Below are 17,636 nucleotides of genomic sequence, written 5' to 3'. Positions count from 1 at the left end.
ACCACGTACTGAACCTGATTGTATGTGACAATAAAGAATCTTCTTCTTCTTAATGGCATTATGACAACTCCTTGGTGTATTATTTGCTGCTCTGGGTGATAATTCGTTCTCTAAATGAATGCAACAAATTAATCTTTGGAAGTGGGCTTTAATCATCGTTGTACTTATATTCATCCTTGGATCTTATAAGTCTGGGTGGGAAAAATGGACAAATATAACTCTCCACTCCCTCAACAACTGTCTAACTGGCCTTAGTGCAACATTCTGCTGCTCTTAGGCGTGAGTGTCTAACTCTATGAATATGAAGCAGTGCTGACAAAGTGCATGCAGCAAAACCATTCTTTGAATAAATAAATGATGAAAAACACTGTCCAGGATCACACTAATAACAAATCTGCAGCGTGTTTGTGTTTATTTTTGAAGCTAGCCCCTGTTTCACTGTAATGTACACCACCACTGTGTGGCACGCACAGGTGATTCCTATCGCTGCTGTTCTCTGTGTCTCGTTATTACTGACCGCATTTGTTTGGTTCGTCGAAAGAACTAGTATGCGGAGTAGGTAGCGATAAGAATAGCTGTTTTATTGTGTGCCACTGCCTTGGCCCCTAATACTGAATGTGTTATCTGAGGGTGCAGCATGCCACACTAAGCTATGTGCATGTGACGCATGGCTGAGCAGCATTCCTCCTCCTGAGTGCATCGCGGGGCAGAGATAGTAGGAAGGCAAAGCAGCCTGACTGCTGACAGAGAGCGAAAGAGGAGCGAGAGTCAGAGAGATGGAGGGAGAGAGCAATACTGGGAACATGTAGTTAAGTGGAATGAAGTACCCTTTGTTGCAGATAAGATCATTCTGCTTCCCTGGCCGGCGTCACTTGAGCTATTTGAGCACAACGAATGAAGCTGATTATGTTGTTGGCAGACCACAAAATACCTCACTGATGAGCAGATAAACACTGGTCCAAGAAACAACAGACTGAAAGTTTCTTACGCTTGAACTATACATTCATGGTTTTTTATTTCATAGGTAAGGGTGAGTCGTGTGTGACCTGCTAGTAAGCTGACAGCATGAGAAGATGGTTGTGGCATCAAAGCATCACAGGAAATGTAGTCCACACTAGAGAGTGTTGCGGAAGAAGAGGCTAAATGATGGGTCTATGGCCTCTGTGTTCACGGGGTCGCCCAACTTCCAGCAAGGTTCGTAGGCCCCTGGTCCTGGGGTCTTCTGCGGAATACACAGACAATACAGGCACACATACATACTTTTTTTTTTCATTATGTCACCACTTCTAAATGCAGAGGAGGAGAAACCCCTGTCCAGTTATAGACAAGATGCAGTTCAACGTGAAGTACTGGACTTACTGAGTGCACATAGTGGAGCCGTGGCAATGTGGATTTGAAGCAGGAAGTGATGCCTTTTGCTGGAGTCATCTGTGGACTATAGTAGCATGGACCAGGTCCCTCCTTCTAAGGTGATCAGAGATGAAAGCGATCATTGATGGATGAACTGATTTATCAATTTGTGATTGAGCTGTAGACCTGCAGCTGTAGGCTGGCATGTAATCCTTAGCATGTGAGCACACATATGGTTTCTTACCTTTTGTTATTATCTTTGTTTATTGGACAGAGGTTTGGTAACACAGCAAGTTAAGACTGGCTGGGTTAAAGTTAAGATGAGTACGCTATACCTGAACCTATAATGTAGCCATGTTATCATTAGCATGTAATAACACAGTCAAATTCATCAGGACAGGGCCGTAACTTTAGCTCTACATCATATGCCTCAACCTAAATAGGTTGTAGGCTAAAGCTAGCATGTAATCATTAGTACGTAATCACAAACATGGTTTCTTCTCTTTGATGAGGTAAGAAACCTGTAGAGGAAATGCTCTCTCCTGTATTTTTGCCCCGTTGTCAACATTAACTTTATTGAAGTTGTCAGTAGTGTGTAGCTTGTTGCAATTGGCTTGTTAATTGGACAGAATTTCAGTAACCCAGTGGAGTTTTTTTGTTTTTGTTTTTTTCAATACACACTTAGTACTTTAGGCCTTGTTCAGACTGCTAGCTCAAATCCATTTCTTGACATATCCATACTGAATTTTAAAAAAGTCTGGAATCAAAAACTACATGAAATGTAGTTGTTTGCAAACTGGATCCAAGCCACATTTTAAAAGATGATTCCAGTCAGATTTCTACAGATGAGTCTCAATCTGGACTCTTAAATCAGATTTTAAAATGCCTTTTGCAGCACTCGCAATGCAACACATAACAAAGACATCAGATCCAGAGTGACAGAAGTTCTTCAGAGTGGCTGAGAATCTGAGGTACTACTAGCAGAGCGGTCTGGAAACAGTCTGTGGACAATTGCTCAAACAAATTGCCTACTGGCACTTTGGGGGGAGGCTTCTGTACAGGCAAAGCTGGTTGCTCTCATGTTCTCATGTTCTAGCTTGGAAGCATTCTCATCAGTGTGTTTAGTTACTGACTCCAACGTTGTTAAACATGCAGATAGACTGGTGATGTCCCGTCACACAAATTCAATCTTATCACTTGCAAATAGCAATGCACACAGTCTGTCTTAAAGATCTGATTTGAGAAACAAATCTGATTTGCCTGCAGTCTGAACTAAGCCTTACTTAAGGATGCACAGAGAAACAGCTGAATGTGTGCAGATGTCTTGATTTTATTTGGCTAATGTCATGCTAACCATGATTACAACAAGCATCTTTGAAGAACGGAGCCCTGTTTTCAGAACGTGGGCCTTTATTTTGATGGTGTCATGAGTTAACTACAGTCTAATCAAACTGCTCCAAACCTGATGGTAAGCATGCACGAAGGCTTGCATTATATTCATCTAATGTACATCATGATCTCTAACCTTTTTAGAGCCAAATGAGACTAGATCTACAGTATAAGCTAATGGAAACCCATTGTTATGCTATGCTGATACTCAAATCATCTCAAGGATGCACTGACAATATATGTCTGGTCTATTTCAGGGTCCCCTTCCCATATCTTTAAGACCTACAGTATGACACATTTGACTGCTGTCTTTCTGGCCTTTGCCAGTCTCTTGTTGTGTTGTAGTTTTTTCACCTGTCCGATCTGTTTGTCTCTGTCAAAGGTCGGTCTCTCTCTCTCTCTCTCTCTCTCTCTCTCTCTCTCTCTCTCTCTCTCTCTCTCTCTCTCTCTCTCTCTCCTTGCCTTTCACTTCTCCTTTCCTGTTACCCACTAACACACATACTGGTCATCACCAGCGGCGTGCCATGCAGAAATAGCATCCACCCCCCTCCATCCTCCTTCTCAGACATAAAACTGTCTCCCTGTCCCTGAACGCAGGACCAGCCTTTCATTTTCAGCTGCTCTCTGATTCTGACAGAGGGAGACAGGAAAGTGTCTTTTCTTCTCCACTGCTCCTCGGAGGGATGGCTGCTACTGGTACTGTTCTTTTGTCTGTAGGTACAATGCAAACCTTATCTGGAGGATCGAGACAAGAATGCATCAGACAGCTCCCTGGCAGTTAACCCCCAACTTTATTTTGCCACCGGGGCAACACAGTACAACAATAACAAGGTTCCTTCCCACATATTTCACCTAATATTACATCGCCGTTCTAGATAAAAAGACCTTCCCTGTGGGGATGCATGAATAAACAATAGTAAGCATTTTGAAAACTCTAAATGGAAAGCTCTTAACTTTTTCCCATATATTGTAACATATATATAACAGTTCTATAATTCAGCTATTATCAAGGTCGATACCTGTAACTTTTAGCATAATGCTCAGCGATGAAACCCTGTCAACATATGCTTCTATAAACACCTTAACTTATAGTAGTATCAGTATTTTCTATGAGGAATGGAGTAGACTAGTGTAGGGATTATTCTGCCCTACTGTTAACTCAGTTTCTTCCTCTGTAAACAAAGGTTTTCAGGTACATGGGAGGCTTTCTGATTCTGGCAGGAAAACATCTTTCACACATTGGAGTCTGCTGACTGGAGTCACACTGGGCTTCAGGTGGAACAGGTGTACTTACAGCATCAGGTTCAGAGTTTTCAGGCATTGTCTCAGGTAAGTTGGTTAGGTAAGAGATGGTATATATTTCTTGCCATGGTGCCGCTGGGTGTCTTCATGGTGTAGGACCTTGATGTGCCTACTGTAGACACCACTGTGTTTCTCTCAAGCAAAACTTTGACTGTATCCATTCGCCAGAAGAGCAGTGTGGTATGCCATGAGGGTGAGAGAAGGATCATTGGATTTCTTGAGAAGACTTTTGATTGACTTTACAGCGCTCTCAGCATCCCTGTTTTTCTGTGGGGAATGGGGACTGGATGTCACATGACTAAAGCTCCAATCTTGTGCAATCTAAAGGACTCGGATGCAAATTGCTGAACCATTGCCTGAGAAAACCACTTCTGGTATTCCATACATGCAAAGCTAGACTTGAAATGCTTGACCACTATTTCCAATGTTGTGGATGTTAATTTGGCCACTTTAGAGTATCTTTAATAAAAATCACCCACAATGACCAAGTAATGTTTGCTTTCTGTCTGTAGGTCTGCTCTAGGAGATCTGCATGGCCTTGATGGGAACTCTCAAACTCTTCTCTTGCAGCCACATGTATCACATCTATATCATGTCTGCCGTAGCTTGGCCACCACACTAAGTGATGCAAGGTTTACAATTATGATGTCATGCCATGGCAGACAATTTTGAACTGTGAACTCACCTAAGAATAGCAGACAGGGCTAGAACACTAGTTTAATTGAGAACTTGTCTTGCCATCCCTCCACACGGTAATTCTTCAACTGGAGTATGGTGTCATCATCCTGGTGTGACTGGATTTCCCTGTGTCTCTTTGCTGTAGCAGGAAGGTTTGCCATGACAGAGTCAACGAACAAGTTGATTTCTTCCACTTGCAGCCCCTCTGCTGTGTTGCTGATCGGAGTTCTGGTAAGCACGTCCACAATTGCAATGTCTTTGCCAGCTACATGTGATATACTTTAAGAAAATCTCATTAGTCACAGGTGTAGATGCTGTATGCATGCTGGGAATTCATCTGAGCTATTTTAGCCTACCAGAGGAGCCAGAGGCTTGTGATCAGTCTCAGAGTGGAATTTTTTCTTAATGAGGAATTCCGTAAACCTTTCACAGGCCCATGTCGAGGCCAGTGCCTCCTTCTTAATCTGGGTATATCACTGTTCGGCACTGCTGATGGCTTTCAAATCTGGTTTTCATTCTGCATCTGATTGCTGATGGAGAAGCACAGTATCCATCTTGTATGAGGGTGAATGAGCAGCGACAAGTGCTTCAGCATTTCGTATCATAGTGCTGGTCCTGGGGGTGTCGTCAGTTCTTCATTGATGCTATTGAAGGCCTTCCTCATGTTGCCACTTTCCAACGGGTCTCTGACCATCAGTGCCTCGATGACCTGCCCTGGGAAATTTATCCTGGTCTTCAAGAACTCACACTTGTCATTAAGTATCACTTCTGCCTGCTGCAGTCATAACAGTACCCACCACAGTCTCTCATCGTGCTCTCTCTGTGTGGCTCCCCAGATAAGCACATCATCCATCTGGAGTTATGAAAGTGGTTAGCAGAAAAGTTTCCTTGGACAGTAGAATCTATCACAATTTTGTGTTACCATGTAACTTTGACCACCACCATAGATGCACAACCATCTGTGAGCTCCTCAACCTTTGAGGTCACTCTAACCCCTGGTAGAAGTGGAAGAGGAGTGGGCATCGGGAGGACAAAGGGCTGTGCTCCCAGCTTCATGTAATACTCAGCCTACATATTTCCTAGGCTACAGAAAAACCTTCAGGAACTTCTATTTCACACTCTCTTTGGAGGCCAGAATGAAGTTATCCAGACTGGCAACCAACTGTAGTGCTATGGCAGCCAGCCCTTGTATGACATATAAGTCCTACTTGGTGCCCTTATTCTTCTTGATGAGAATGACTGTGGAGGGATGCCTTTCACCTTCAAAGGTATCACTCCTGGCCAATGCTTTTGTTGGTGTCACCAGCTTGGCGAGCTAGCTCGAGGTGTACAGTGTTTCTGAGACTGCAGTGACAACCACTCCGGTGTCGATTCTGAACACTTTGTCATAGCGGTCAACATTAATGTCCGTTATCCATTGACTGCCCTCTGCATCAGCAGGCAGTGAACTAGAGTTTTGTTTTGTACACTCTTTCAATTAATTTTGCTTTCAATAGCCAGACACCCATTAACTGGTAACTAAACAGTTAATTCTGAGCTGAAGAGCACACTGGACTGCACGTACCAGTCAGCTCTGATGAAGTGACAGGTACTTATGTAGGAGCTTTCATTTATTAGAGTTGTCCAGCAGTTGGTAGTAAGAGCTAGCTTGTCTTCTTTCGTTAGCTTGACTTCTCGCTCATCCTTCTTCTTCTCAAAGTGTTTTTCAATGCATTTAGTCAATGCCATAATGCACTCGGGCTGAAGGTACCAAACTAGCTCTTTGAATCCATCATTGTCTACCACACTGATTGCAGTGCTGCTAATCTCTGTTTTGCAGCTTGGATTGCTTTGAAAGTGCTATTGAGTGCCGTGTTGGAGATGTCCACTTTAAACTTGGTCTTGCACTAAACTTGTCACTAAACTTGTCACTCTCCAGCCCACTACACACTAGCTTTTTTGATAAGATTTAAATTTTTACTTCTGACACTATGTTTTATTGTCTATGAAGAACATGAAGAAGGTTCCTACCCACATATTCCATCTAATACACAAATCCATGCCATTTGATCCAAGTTGCCAGTTAATTTGAAGCTTGGCAACTGGCCTGCTGGACCCCACTTGCTCGCCCAGAGGTGCTAATGCAGGTGTGTGGACAGTGAAGCTCGCTCACACATGTGTATGTCTGTGAGTGTGTTTGAGCCAAGCACTTGGCCTAATTTCCTACTGTGGCACAGCACGTTAGAAACATTCTCCTGTGTGGCATAGGTAACTGGCACATGCTGTGAATTTCTGTAAAACTTTAAATCTTTGACCTGTTTTTGATTGGTGAATCCAAAACCTCAGTATACAGTACAACTTAAACCAACTGGAAACCTAGACTTCTTCTCTTTTGAAATATCATGAGGTAAAATTCACACAGCACAAGCTTGATATTCAGGATTTTGGGGGGAAAAAAATAACAGGGGGGCTGGTTTGCCTCCATGTACATGAAAAAAAAACAAAAAAACATCCAAATGTTTTTTTTCCCAGCAAACAAAAAAATGACAGCCATGCTAGTGGCTCTGTGAGCATGTACAGTGGAGCTTTGAGCTAAATGTTAACATCAGCATGCCAATGTGCTCCCAATGACAATGCTAATATGCTAATAATTACAATGCTTGTCAGCATAGCAACATTGGTACTAAACACTAAGTAGCAAACATAGAATTTGAATTTTGAGCTGAAACCATTTGATCCCAGTTGAGAGCTCATTTAAACAATTCATGCTGCGGGGACCATGAATCTGTATTGAATTTCATGGCAATCGAATTGAAATAATTGTAGAGATATTTCATGGTGGTGGCAGAGTAAAAGTCAAGGGGTCACCAAATTCATTCTTTCAATCATCCTCTGGAGACCATGAATGTCTATACAAAATTTCATGACAATCCATGCAGTTGTTGCTGAATACAGTATTTCAGTTTGGACCAAAGTGGTCCGACATTGCTGCTTGTGTCAGCAAGTTTCCATGCAGTGATTAAAGGCTGAATCACTTCTGTGTTAGAGCAATAGAGAGGATGACATTCATTCATATGAAAATGTCTGGAATTATGACTTTAATTCAAACAGGTTTGAATCTCAAGGGGGGATTTGTTCCTTCTGAGCAGCACGTGCAGTTGATATTGAAAGAAAACACAACATGTAAATCTAGGACACATAGTAGCCCCAGGATGGAGAAATTAAGTAAAATCAAGGAAAAAAAAGAAGAAAAAAAAAAGAGAATATGTACTTTTTTTGTTCTGTTCCCAAATATGTTCAGTTCACTAGAGGTTTTTCTTTGGATGTGTGGAAATCAGTTTCATTTTATTCTGGGCTAAGAGGTTCAGAGAAATCTGAATCTGAATCTGAAATTCTTGTCTCCTGTCTCTGGATGGACCTAAAGTTCCCAGTGTAAACCATTAAGACACAATTTGGATCCGCTAATGTCTGTCCACCTCCACCAGGTCAGCTGTGTGAATGATCTGTGCTTTCAGTTAACTTCACTGCAGGATTTGTGTAGCTACTTAACATTGGACAATAAACTTGTCTTAGAGTCACTGTGACACCACTAACAGCAGAAAACTGCTCCCAAGTCTGCAGTAATAACACCCTCAGGATTTCTTAGCGCCTTCCCTTCTCTGTCAACACTCAGCAGCTGCCAGCATGGCTCAAATATCCATCAGCTACCAGCATGGACACACAGCTAAAAGGCAGCAACACTCTGCAATATGAACCAAAGCTGACTGGTCAACTAGTACAGTGTCACAACAGGCCCTTAAATGGGGCAAATGATACAATCAGATACCCTGTGGGGTCAGTTTTCTTTGACCCTTGTGGTTGTCATATCTAGCTCCTGTGCAGTACATACCAGATGCACATTAGGTCTTAGCTTGTAACCAAAACCTATTGAAAGTGTATTGTAATGAAGCCTTTTTGTGGGCAATGGAAAGACTGAATGGTCCTAATAACTAGTCTTGGTGACTGGATACTTACAGGTGGAAAGCTGATCCGCTGCACAGTCGACCGAAACATCACATGCCTGCAAGAAGAGGAGAGAAGAGAGAGGGGGGAGTGTCTGTCAAAAAAAGGAAAGGAAAATAGAGGATAGCAGTGAGGAGAACAATGAGGGAAGAAAAGAATAAGGATGTGCATGATCACAGCAAAGAAAATGAGAGAGCAGGTGGGTGATTGCTTCTCCATCTTTGTGCTGTGAGCAGATGAGAGCGGGAAGGAGAAGTTGTATGAGGAGGAAGGATCAAGGGATGATTCACGGGTTGTCTGCTGCGCTGTGATCTGAGAGTTAAAGAGAGGCTGTTGTCGAGTGCTTACTTGCAGGGAATCTTCTCCACAGGTTTTGCTGTCACATTGTAGTCGCATGGTGAAGTGTTTATACGCTGGAACAGGGAATAAAGATTTGAAAAGTGTTTAGATAAATATGACAAATCACCATGAGTTTTTTTTTTTTTTTTCATGTGTCGTGTTACATAGCCAACAGCTGACTTCTGTTTCTCACACATCTTTTGTCTTTCTCCAGTGAGTCTGCTGCAACCATGATTTGAAGAACACCTACTGTATTTTTAAGCAAAGTGCTGTGATGATGTGCCAAACAATTCATGGATACTGCTTAAGAACTACATATATGAATCAAGGTGGTGTAGAGGGCGATGAGAACCTTTGGTGAAAAACCCTACAGGTTACCTTCAATGAACAGACATGAGAGCACTGTCCAACTTCTTATCTAACTCTCAGAAAGAAAGCAAATAAGTTTATTTCCCAAAACTGTGAACTACTCCTTTAATATGTGGTTACTTGCATATACTAACAGGATCAGTAGAGGTCATGTCTGAACCCCACCTTGTCCCTGACGCCCAGGGTGACGATGTCAGGACGTGGACAGTTTTTGAAAGAGTATGATGCCTGGTGCATCAGGACTTCCTGGATGGAGTCGATGTAGTCATATGCCCCAGGTAGAAGCAAATCCCCTTTATGTACGCCCATCGTCTGGGCTTTTCTGCCCACACCTTTGAACCCATATGTCTTCCTCACCGGGTTCAGTTCAGCTTCTTCGATGAAGTCACGGATGTGATAGAAACCCGGGCTGGGTGTGTCCTGGAGAAAGGCAAGAGTCAATAGTTATCTGCTGTTTCTTGCTTGGCTGTATTAAAAGTTATGCTTGCCATTCATTCACAAAGAAGAATTGTCAAGCCACCTAGCCTATTGTTAGCTGTGTAGGACATGTTCATAGAAAGAAGTAGGCAGCTGATTAACAATTGAGCGTGAGAGCTGGGATCACATTAAGATAAAGTGATAATTAATTAGTCCTGTGCATTATTACCATGAATGCACTGTAAGGCACTTAGGGACTGGGCTGGCTGTAGTAACAGTGTATGACTTTATGTCTAGCACACAGCACACTTTGGACACAGACAGTGGGATAGTGGTATGCAATAAAAGCCATTAACTGAAAGTGTAGTATATCTACACATAAGCTAATGAGCCATTAATGAGCCAGTGGCAAGTGTTTGGGCCAGCTCAGAAGCCAAGGTAGCAGCTTGTCTTCCATAGACAGGCTATGAAACCATACTGCAGTATGACACCTACTTTCAGTGTTCCCAGCCACCAGCTCCCCCGGCCACTCAGATCCACCTTGTCATCACCCTGCAGATAAGAACAGGATACAAGCCAAGACACAGTAGACAGTTTCTGCTATGATGACTTTGCTATGCCAACAATGTGTTGATGTATCTCCACATGTGTCATCCTGTGCTTCACCAGATCAGCGTGTCCTCATTAACCGCACACAGTTTTGGGGACTTGAAAGAGCCTTACCTTATCTGTGATATTACCAGCCCTGGACATGCCACTGACTTTAGAGAGATGCCTATGTTTTTCCATGTGGTAGTATACTGCACTGTGCTCATTGTGGTTCATCACCTGCTTGACTGGAGATCCAGTGACACCTGACCACCATTAAAACGGCGACTGTTACTATAGCAGCGACTCCACTATCGATCAATTTTTCAACAAGCTGGCCTGCTGGAGGTCTAAATTTAGACTCTCCATCCAGTTTGACTGAGAGAAAGATACAATGGCAAGCAGCACCAAGGAACATGCCACACACGCTGCAGTTAGCACTCGTTATCACCATCCACCATCGTGTGATATTTGGAGGGATGCTACGACATTGATTAAAATACACAGATCAAAAGTTGCCATTACAGCGCAAATTGCAACCCATTACAAGTAAAAACAGGAATACATGTCTCATCTTCCAAATGTCTGGAAGGGGCAAGACTGGGTCTGAGGACCACCTGGGGTCCAAAAAGAAATATTATATAATGAGAAATATTTCTGTTGAGCAACTTTTTCTCTTCTTTGACATTAGTTAAGTAAGAGAACACAAAATGCTGTTCTGACCATTCTTCCTAATACTACTGAAGCTGTGCGTATGTAAGAAGAGGGGTTCTTGAAATGAGGCAGCTATACAGCGCTCCAGGTTTCACAATGTGATGCATAGCTTGAGAGATTCTTTCAAACTAACCGCCTTCTTTGTCTATGAAGTTTGAAGTATCTTACCTCTTGTGGCATACTAGGCTGGAGTGAAATGTCAGGCACAAGCACGTGCACGTGCACGTGCACACACACACACACACACACACACACACACACACACACACACACACATACTCTCAGTAGGGCAGAACTAAAGAGTTTCACCTGAAGTGAAAATCTCGCTCTGGGAGCAAAAGCACAACATTCAGCCTCGTTGCTAGGCTACATGAAACACATGGTTCAAAGCAGCCAAGAATTCATGTTTACACTGCTTGTCAAGGAAGTCTCATGTGACCTGAAAGAACATGAGGAGACACACGGAGAAAACGCACGAGCAGCGAAGGAGCCGTTGTCTGAGGTTGTTCTGAACCTCTTCCTTTTCATCAGAGTACCTGACAGTACAGTGCCTGAACACAGAAGGCCGAGACTAATGTTACATGCGCTGTGTAATTAACAACTTTTTAAAAGTAGACTGTGATGACACTCCGACTGCGAGCTTTTTTTGAAGTCTTGTGATAATTGGTTTTTACAAGATGAGAGCCACTTGTGTCATCAATTCACACCTGAAATAGCTGTGGGTTGTGGTGTTCGTTTTTGTTCAGTCTTGGAACCAAACTTGCTCCTGTGTGAAAGAGATAAGGCACTAATTTTTAGCTAGACACACACGATTAAGGAAAACCCAATCAGGGGTAAGCAACTTACTTATTTACATCAGTATATAAATTGTTAGTTAAATACATTTTGCAATCTTCTAAATGTTTAAATGTAGATCCACAGGGACCACTGAATAATATGCATGATGAAGCCACAAACAACTGCAGCCCTTACTACTACTCCCAAAGGAAAGTCAAAATGCCACATACCTCTTTAAAACAATAAAATAAAGGGTGATTCTTAATTTATAACATTACAAAAAGTGTTAGTCAAACCACTAGGATCAAGAGTACAAACTACATTCACATAAAATTCACACAAGAGGCAACGCAGAGGTCCACAATAGAGCTTTATTTTGTCATTCATCAAAATAACAAACTTAGTATCTCTGCAAGCTACTGTAACAAACTCAATAATCAGAAATTAACCCAAAAAGAAAAAAGAAAGAAAAAACAGGTACACCTCTATTTACACCATGGTTTCTGATAGACGCTCGATCACCTGCACCACATCATTGGGGGCAAATGCCAAATAAGACATGAGGCAGCTTCTACATAGTGCTGCGCCAACAGCAGCAGACAACACATGGCCTATGTAGTCAGAGGGGGAGCTGGACAGTACAAGGCTAATCCAATGATGAGTACCATTGTGTGTACTTCAAAATAGGAGCCTTTGATCCCACTCAGTGCTTTTATTTTAATGACAATACAGATTTGATCTGAGCTTATCTGAACATTAAGAGGCATTGGCTGATGCTCCTCAGTGCTTTTGGAAATTAACAGGGGACACTTTAAATTTAAAATGGTAAACATTTCATACGTATTCTAAGCAACAAGGAAAAAAAAAAAAAGATCCTATCAAAAACGGAGCATCCTGTCCTCAATACAAAAACGGGAATTATTACAGGGTATACAAACTCAAGGATCCATTATAACTGAGAAAACAAGACAATTTTCAAATCCGGGTAGATTGTAAATTTTATTGGAAAACAAAAATATACAACTTGGAATGGATTATTTGAGGCATGACCAGAGGTCACTTAAAAAAATAAAAAGAAAGAAAGAAAAGTAAAAGTAGTGAGTAAAACATTAAAAAGCATGGTAAGATTAGTCGTTTTCTGGTATATAGAACAGCAGATACAAAAAGAGTTTGTACGAGTACCTAGGAGATACACCCGTGTCATTTTTTTGCAGTAGTGCAATGCTGAGAGATTTCCATATATACTTTGTCCATAGTCCATGCAGAGTTTAAACTCCTCTACATTGTTTCCATGCCAACAGTGTTGCCAAGTGACAACCAGCTGACAGGTTTCCAATGTCGCCATGCGTGGAGGGGCCCCGAGCACACAAGACGGGAAGATTCGAAGTTCTCCGGCTCCCAGGGGCCTCCACAGGCATCTGGTTGTATGACCATTCCGTCACTCCAAAACACCATGACAGCAAAAGAAAGGGACATGGGGACAAGAGCCTATGCAGTTTACATGCAGTTCCTTTGGACAGCAGAAGGGGCAGGGACGAAGGAGGGCTATTAAGATTTTACAGATAAATTACACAAAGAAAAAAAGGCAAATTATTTATATACGAAATCTGTACAAGGCCTTCACTTCGCCGTCATCATTTGTACGAACTCTGCAGGGAAGAGGGGGAGGGGAAAAAAAAAATTGAATGAGTCTCCAATGAGTGCACCAAGCCAACAGAAAACATAAAATACAAGGTCTACAAACCTTCATAGTTGACCTGTCCATCTCCATCAATGTCTGCTTCTCTGATCATCTCGTCCACTTCCTCATCAGTCAACTTCTCCCCAAGGTTTGTCATCACATGGCGCAGCTCAGCAGCACTGATGTATCCATTGCCATCCTAAAAATTACATTAATCTTTAAGTAAAGTTTGAAAACTGCTGTATATACAAGTGTGTGTGTGTGTGTGTGTGTGTGTGTGTGTGTGTGTGTGTGTGTGTGAGTGAAAGAGTACAGAAAGCATTCACCTTGTCAAAGACACGGAATGCTTCTCTGATCTCCTCCTCGCTGTCTGTGTCCTTCATCTTCCTGGCCATCATGGTCAAGAACTCTGGGAAGTCTATCGTTCCATTTCCTAGAGACAAAGAATAGACATTGATGGAGGATTTACAACCAGCATATCAACAGTATGTGTGTGGTTGGCAGGTTTTAAAGCCAGACTGAGTGCTCACCATCAGCATCCACTTCATTGATCATATCCTGCAGCTCTGCCTCTGTGGGGTTCTGGCCCAGAGAGCGCATGACTGTGCCCAGCTCTTTGGTGGTGATGGTGCCATCTCCATCCTTGTCAAAGAGCGAAAATGCCTCCTTGAACTCTGGTTGCATAAAAAAAGTGGATGGGCTTCTTTAGTAAGAGAGGTGTCACACCTATAGCTAAATATGCACAAGAAAACTGGCAAGCGAAGAAAAATATAGATTAAAAGTCCATGTAAATGTAGTCAGCACACCTTGCATAGCAAACTTTTTATCTTATCCTTCAGTCTGCAAACCACATTGACCCAAACCCTGAATTAGCTCACGACTTAAAAGGGCATTACATCACTCATGTTTCAGTTATAAACTAGCTACAGCATACTGATGAACCCTTCTGTTTTGAGTTCCAACTGCAAAGGTTTTTGTCTAAACAAGGACAGCAACCACGAGACCAAGCAGCAGGGCAGTCAAGCTACATCAGCAGTGAATGACAGCCTGTGTGGTTTGGTGGAGCCGTGAGGGATGAGGAATGATGACACACTCATCAAGTGTGATGAGGCCAATGGGCAATGTGTAGTGGCATGCAGCAGCTTGACAGTGTCATAAAAGCTACAACCTGCCCTGCCATTTGCAGGGTCAAACACACAGGGCAACACCCCTTTTTGTTACGAGGAAAGGCCTGCTGTCTGTATCTACTGCAAGAATCGTTGGTGGTGGTGGTGGGAGTGGGGAGGTGGGACTCCTCCGCGCAGCATGTCACTGCAACCGCTTCCTGCACTTTAAATTATGGTTAATTTCCCCAAGTCAACAGAACTTGTTAGTACATGGTCATGTGATGCCATTTGTATTAACTGACAATCACTGCAAAACAAATTGCATGTCAGCATAACTTGAAGCAAGGGTTTGTCCGCTAAAAGCTGATACCATGAAATGCAGCGAGAGTATGATCAGCATATTGTGAAATCTGAGACCTAAGATGAGTCAAATCAACAGAAGCCGGAAGATATTCCTGGGGAAACCACTACAACTGTGCTACATTCTTGACATTAACTGCACAGCAAATGTCCCTGAATACATACTGTCAACAATGCCTTAAGAGATACTCCCTCTGCATGATTTGGATAACATCTAAGTCTCATTTAAGTACACCAATATTCTAAGACCAAGTTGCTACTGAATTTGTTCTTGTTGATTCTATCTAATGAGAACACACCCAGGGCAAAGGAGACATCATACAAAGCATGTAAAGGGTGACTGCCAACACCTCAGCAGAATATACAGTCCTTCCAGATTACATCATTTATGACATGGCAACCATGAAAATGCAAAGTTTTCCATGAGGGAGTCCTTCTGCACTCCAGTGGCAGCAGGCAACAGCAGTTTCATTCATTCCTCTTTTATGACCTGCAGGCTGCCCCGTGGAATGCCTTAAAAGGCAAAAGTATAAATCCGCCGCAAGGGATGCAAGGATCCATAATGCTGGCCACTTTGCAGGATATGAGAAAAGTAGGAGATCAATGCAGCAATGTCTTACCAGCAATCTGCTCCTCTGTAAGCTGATCAGCCTGTAAAAAGCGACATGAAGCAATTAATAACAATCTTACCAGCGAGAATATCAATAATCACCTTTTCCATCTTACAACTTCATTAGTCATCCTAATTCTTAACTTTAAAATGATGGCCTCAAAGCAGGAGCCGCACATTTATTTAAAATGCTGCAAACACATCTGTCTATAGCTGGTAATTACTCTGGAGGCTACAAAAGCAATGCCAGCTGCTGTAACACAAAAAAGAACATTGACATTTTCGTGCCGTTTAGCTAACAACGTTATTACTGAACAAGGGAGGGAGCAAATACACGGAAATGCTGTAAGACTAGGCGGGTCCTTCAAACGTTAGATTTATCTAGCTAGATTTGAGTGTTCGATGACGCCAACTTTGCCAAAGACAATGAATGACTTACAATTTGGCGGTAAATGCTAGCTAGGTAGGAGCTAAAGTTAGCTAGCTACAGTTATGTGCCGGCTCAGTTAATTACAAACCTTAAGACGAACAAATATCAACGATACACACGTCTTTAATATGACTGTCTAACGTTAATATAGCAGTCTGCAGGGGCATCGATTGGGAACTAATCATAACATTACTTCTGAATCAGCGTCTGGGACAAGTACTTGACAAAGCAGACAATGATTGGCCAGCACCACAATTTGGCGAACCCAACATTAGCTAGGACCCTGCTGGGCTTGCAGAATTGAAAATTATTAAGAAACTGACGTTGGTACACTGTTTGAAGTGTAACCACGCTCAAGTTACGCATATGGGTGATACTGCATTTATTCCGACTCACACAGATTTAGCTACGGTTAGTTTAGTCTAATAAGCTAGCAACTAGCAAATTGTCATTTATTCGGCAGGCACTGCGGTAGTTAAGGCGCACCATTAACGTTTGCTTCAACGCTGGTGACGTTACATTTTATTGATATTCATCTCGCACATTAAAAAAAAATGACACCTGCTAAGGTACTGCAACCGATTCTAGACAACACGAAAAATATAATCCTGTTTTCCTTACCATTTGGATGTAGATAAAGCGGCTGGTTCACGACAAAATCCGTAACAAACCAAAGCCAACACAATGTTCCAGCGGACTAACAACCTCTACGAGCACACTGAGAAAGATGCAACTGGACTCGCCTTTAACGGCTATCCTCAACTCCTCCTCTTTTCAATATCAATCCGCCAACTTCCCTTTTCCTCAGTTACTAAATTAATTAAAACACATTTGTATTAATGACTCACTACTCAGGAAAATCACAAAATAACTGCAATATCCATGTACAACTGCTGTGAAGTTTTTAAGGTCGAAATTATACATTATATTGCGTATACCTGGTGATCTATATAATGGCGTATGAATACTTTCTGCTACTCTGTGATGAGGCACAAGACGGAGCCGAAAGAAATCGCGCTCTCTGATTGGTGTGTTTGTACCTGCAATGCGTCACTCCCATGGTCTGCGCTGCCGCTGCATCTTGTCCATAGACATCCCAGTCAGTGCCACAGGCATAGCAGACAAGCTTGTTGCATAGTGTGTACATATGGGCATCATCTTTAGGGAGACCCAATAAGATAGTTTTGATAAGTAATTAGCTACCAGGAGCATAGTTTGTTACTTGGAACTGGGGTATTACCGACCCAGTTTGTGCTTACACAAGTCTGTATTTGATACTGCTGCTGTTTTTTTTCCCTTTTCATTTCTGATTACATTATATGTGTTTCATTAGCACATTGATACCTATGCTTTTTTTAATTGCTGTTAGAAGGTTACCACAGAGTATGGCAGAGTTTAGTGTGGCTTTGAGTAAAGTTCCTCTTGTATGCTAAGCAAGTCTTCATCACAACAGCTTTATGCATAATGAGATGCAGTGTCAGGGCTTAAGTGTTTGGGTGCAATTGTTTGTAGCAGGTAATAGTTTGTGCATGTGTGTGCATATGT

General features: G+C 42.3%; 2 protein-coding genes across 2 annotated transcripts; both read right to left on the bottom strand.

Annotated features, from left to right (window-relative positions):
• Positions 1-1,044: 1,044 nt before the first annotated feature.
• stpg4 (sperm-tail PG-rich repeat containing 4) lies at positions 1,045-11,377 on the bottom strand. Its single transcript, XM_070977981.1, has 7 exons — positions 11,296-11,377; positions 10,321-10,377; positions 9,574-9,828; positions 9,049-9,113; positions 8,713-8,758; positions 1,360-1,464; positions 1,045-1,222 (listed from the first exon to the last, which is right to left on the bottom strand). The coding sequence occupies exons 1-7, from the start codon at positions 11,305-11,307 to the stop codon at positions 1,115-1,117; spliced, it is 648 nt and encodes a 215-aa protein (XP_070834082.1). The 5' UTR covers positions 11,308-11,377; the 3' UTR covers positions 1,045-1,114.
• Positions 11,378-12,255: 878 nt separating this feature from the next.
• calm2a (calmodulin 2a (phosphorylase kinase, delta)) lies at positions 12,256-16,848 on the bottom strand. The gene is made up of 6 exons (XM_070977122.1): positions 16,713-16,848; positions 15,672-15,702; positions 14,116-14,259; positions 13,912-14,018; positions 13,649-13,784; positions 12,256-13,553 (listed from the first exon to the last, which is right to left on the bottom strand). The coding sequence occupies exons 1-6, from the start codon at positions 16,713-16,715 to the stop codon at positions 13,525-13,527; spliced, it is 450 nt and encodes a 149-aa protein (XP_070833223.1). The 5' UTR covers positions 16,716-16,848; the 3' UTR covers positions 12,256-13,524.
• Between the last annotated feature and the right edge of the window lie 788 nt (positions 16,849-17,636).

Source organism: Chaetodon trifascialis, chromosome 13 (genome assembly GCF_039877785.1).
Source record: "Chaetodon trifascialis isolate fChaTrf1 chromosome 13, fChaTrf1.hap1, whole genome shotgun sequence".
NCBI classification, from domain to species: Eukaryota; Metazoa; Chordata; class Actinopteri; order Chaetodontiformes; family Chaetodontidae; genus Chaetodon; species Chaetodon trifascialis.
Note: the sequence above shows the minus strand (reverse complement) of the source record. Positions and strands in the feature narration are given on the sequence as shown.